The sequence below is a fragment of the Egretta garzetta genome, unplaced genomic scaffold, assembly GCF_000687185.1.
Source record: "Egretta garzetta isolate BGI_Z169 unplaced genomic scaffold, ASM68718v1 scaffold108, whole genome shotgun sequence".
NCBI lineage: Eukaryota > Metazoa > Chordata > Aves > Pelecaniformes > Ardeidae > Egretta > Egretta garzetta.
The window spans coordinates 1,021,798-1,024,838 of record NW_009260614.1 but is presented as its reverse complement, the minus strand read 5'-3'; the positions used below and the strand labels follow the sequence as shown (position 1 = coordinate 1,024,838).

Genomic DNA, 3,041 nt, shown 5'->3' with positions numbered 1-3,041 from the left:
CCACCCCTGCCTGAGCCAGCTGCTGACCACAGGTAAGGGGCTGTGGCTGCCAGGGGACTTGGGGGGGAGCTGGGGGAGTATGGGGGGACCGAAGGGAGACACCACTTTCTGCCTGGGGTTGGGGCTCTGGGGATGCTGGGCAGATTGCACAGCGGAGCAGCACCCAAACCAGAAGTGAAGCTGCACCCAGGGAGCCCTGCCAGCTCCAGCAGCCCTGGGAGGGAGATGGGACCCAGGCGGCCCCAGGGCTTGGCCACGGGCACCGCTGCAAAGTGCCCGTGTCCCCAGCCTGGTCTCCGCAGCCCTCCATGGATGGGCTGAGGGGTCGCCAGTGTCCTGCCCAACCCACTGCCTGTGCATGTGATGGGACAGGTCCCACAGAAGTTGTCGCATCCAGCCCCGTGCTGGGCTGGGGAGGGGCTGGGGGTCTCTGCCTGCACCAAGGCTCCCAAGGCTGTCCCCACTGTGGGGAGCAAAGGCACCTCTCCCCAGGGGCTTCACCCTTCCCCAGTGCTGATGGGCAGGGACGGGGCTGCAGCAACGCTGATGTTGGGGGCTGGTGGTCCCGTGGGGCAGGAAAGGTCACCCAAGCTCCGACAGCCTCAGGCAGCAGCACCCCTCTGCTCCCTGCCTTTTTTTAAGCAGGAGCCGCCCCTGGATGCCCCACGCCCGATGGGTGCAGGACTGGTGCCCGCATCCCCCGTCTCCCCGGTAAGCACCCGCCTCCCCCCCTGTTTAGGAAGTGCCTTCTGGCTGCTGGGGCAGGGGTAGAGATGGGGCAGGTGGGGACATGGGCTCTCTGGGGTCACCTTCTGCCATATGGGGCTGGACAGGCACAGGGCGTGTGGACGGGGTGCCAGGGTGGCAGGAGTCACCCGAGTGTTTTCTCCCGTAAACAGAACAGGGCAGAGGTGGGAAACACCCCACCTGCAGGGCCCCTTCCCTGGTGGTGCTGCCCTGGGGTGATAGGGCTGGGGCTGCCCCGTGGGGCTGGGGCCGCACGTCCACCTCCCCAGTCCCCTCGTGGGTGTTCGGTTGTCAGTGCCTGGGTACCAGCTGAGCAAAGGGACAGGTCTGGTCCCCGGCGTGCACTGGGCGCTGGTCCCCCGACCTCCCACTTCCCTCTGCCTTTTCCCCACAGCGGAGGTGGTGCTGCCCTGGGGTGATAGGGCTGGGGCTGCCCCGTGGGGCTGGGGCCGCACGTCCACCTCCCCAGTCCCCTCGTGGGTGTTCGGTTGTCAGTGCCTGGGTACCAGCTGAGCAAAGGGACAGGTCTGGTCCCCGGCGTGCACTGGGCGCTGGTCCCCCGACCTCCCACTTCCCTCTGCCTTTTCCCCACAGCGGAGCACCGTCCCTGATGTCCCTGCCGCTTTCCTCTCCAGAATGGCCCAGCTGAGCCCAGGGCTGGCTCCCGGCTCCAGCCATTCCCAAGCAGTGCCAGGTCTAGTGCCGGCGCTGGGCACCCAGCCAGGCGTACTGCTGGTCCCCAAGGCAGAGCGGCTGTCCCCCACTTCGGCTTGCGGTGAGTCTGGGGCACTCAAGGAGCTCCACTGTGCTTCCTGCAGGGAGCTCAGACCAAACACTGCAGGAATGTTCCATTTCGGCTTCCATCCCAGCTGGGCACGGATGATTTCTTTCTGTGGGGGAGGGCATGGCCCCTCCACCTGCCTCCTTCTACAGGGGCAAAAGCAGAAGCAGTAAAAGACAAAAAGGAGCAAAATGTCGGACTGTGGTTTTGAAAACCCAAAGCCTGGTTTTCAAGTGGGAAGCACCCTGCTTTCACCCGCAAAACCAGAGCGACAGCTGAAAACCAGGCTCTGGTGTCGTTCCCAGTTTCAGTTTGGTGCTACAGACTGCAGCTTTGCTGCCTTCGTGACTCTCTCCTGGTGATTTCCACCACAGGAAATGCCAGGAATTTAAAATGTCACCCCCCGAGTGTTTCCATTTCTGAGCAGCTGTAAAATGAGTGGGATTTGGGATACGACAAAGCGATAAGATGTGGTTGGATGCTGGACTGGAGCATCCCTGCCAGCTGAGTAGGGTGGCTGCCCCGGGGCTGCTCCTCTCCACCTGCTGCAGTGCAGGACCCTGGCGTCAGCCTGTCAGGAGGGGCTGCTGCTGCCCCTCTCCCCAGAGCATTACCTTTCCTCTTCCAGGCAGTGACTGGCCCAAGCCCAGCCAGGCTTCCCCGGCACCTTCTGTGAGGCTGGGTGCTGGCATCTCCCTGCACCACCCTGTGTCCCGTCAGGGCAGGCCTGAGTCCAGCAAGGTATGGCAGGAGCAAGTGCTGCCTTCGCTCCAGGGCACCATCTCCATCCATCTGCACCACCCTTTCCTGCTGCCCCTCAAATTCCCCCCCCTCACTGTGAGCTTGGGGCCAGCCCGTCCCCGATGGTGCAGGTGGCCCAGGGCCCCCCCCTGCTGCCAGGAGGTGCCTGACAGTGCCTGTCCACAGATGGAGAGTCGCCGCATCACACACATCTCTGCCGAGCAGAAGAGACGCTTTAACATCAAGCTGGGCTTTGACACGCTGCACAGCCTGGTGAGCACGCTGAGTGCCCAGCCCAGCATCAAGGTGAGCACCCTGGGCACGCCAGCATGCGGTGTGTCACCTGGGGATGCTGCGCCCCTGCTCCGCCCCATGCATGAGGTCCTGCCCTGCACCCCAGCCCGTGGGGAGGCTGCAAGCCTGCACCAGGCACACGGAGACTCTCATGGTGTGGCCGTGCCAGGGCCGTCTGGGCTCTGGAGCCTGTGGCAGAAGCTGCCACGCTCAGCAGTGGGGTTCATGGCACCTCGCGCTGCCAGCCGCTGTACAAAGTGCTGGGTGCCCCATGCCCTGCCTAGCCTGAGGGGCCCCCTCGCACCCTGTGACCTCACAGGTCAGCAAGGCCACCACCTTGCAGAAGACAGCCGAGTACATCTGCAAGCTGCAGCAGGAGCGGGCGGCCCTGCAGGATGAGGCACAGCAACTGCGGGAGCAGATCAAGGAGCTCAATGGCTCCATCAAGTAAGGGGGACATGGCAGGGGCAGGCGGGAG

General features: G+C 64.3%; 1 protein-coding gene across 1 annotated transcript in view; it reads left to right on the top strand.

The window, feature by feature from the left end:
• MLXIPL (MLX interacting protein like) overlaps window positions 1-3,041 on the top strand; it is a 24,992-nt gene that overhangs the window by 18,296 nt on the left and 3,655 nt on the right. Inside the window, exons 9-12 of the mRNA XM_009644950.1 lie at window positions 1,262-1,522; window positions 2,157-2,269; window positions 2,456-2,575; window positions 2,883-3,010. Coding sequence (XP_009643245.1) covers window positions 1,262-1,522; window positions 2,157-2,269; window positions 2,456-2,575; window positions 2,883-3,010 — 622 coding nt within the window. The remainder of the gene's footprint in view (window positions 1-1,261; window positions 1,523-2,156; window positions 2,270-2,455; window positions 2,576-2,882; window positions 3,011-3,041) is intronic.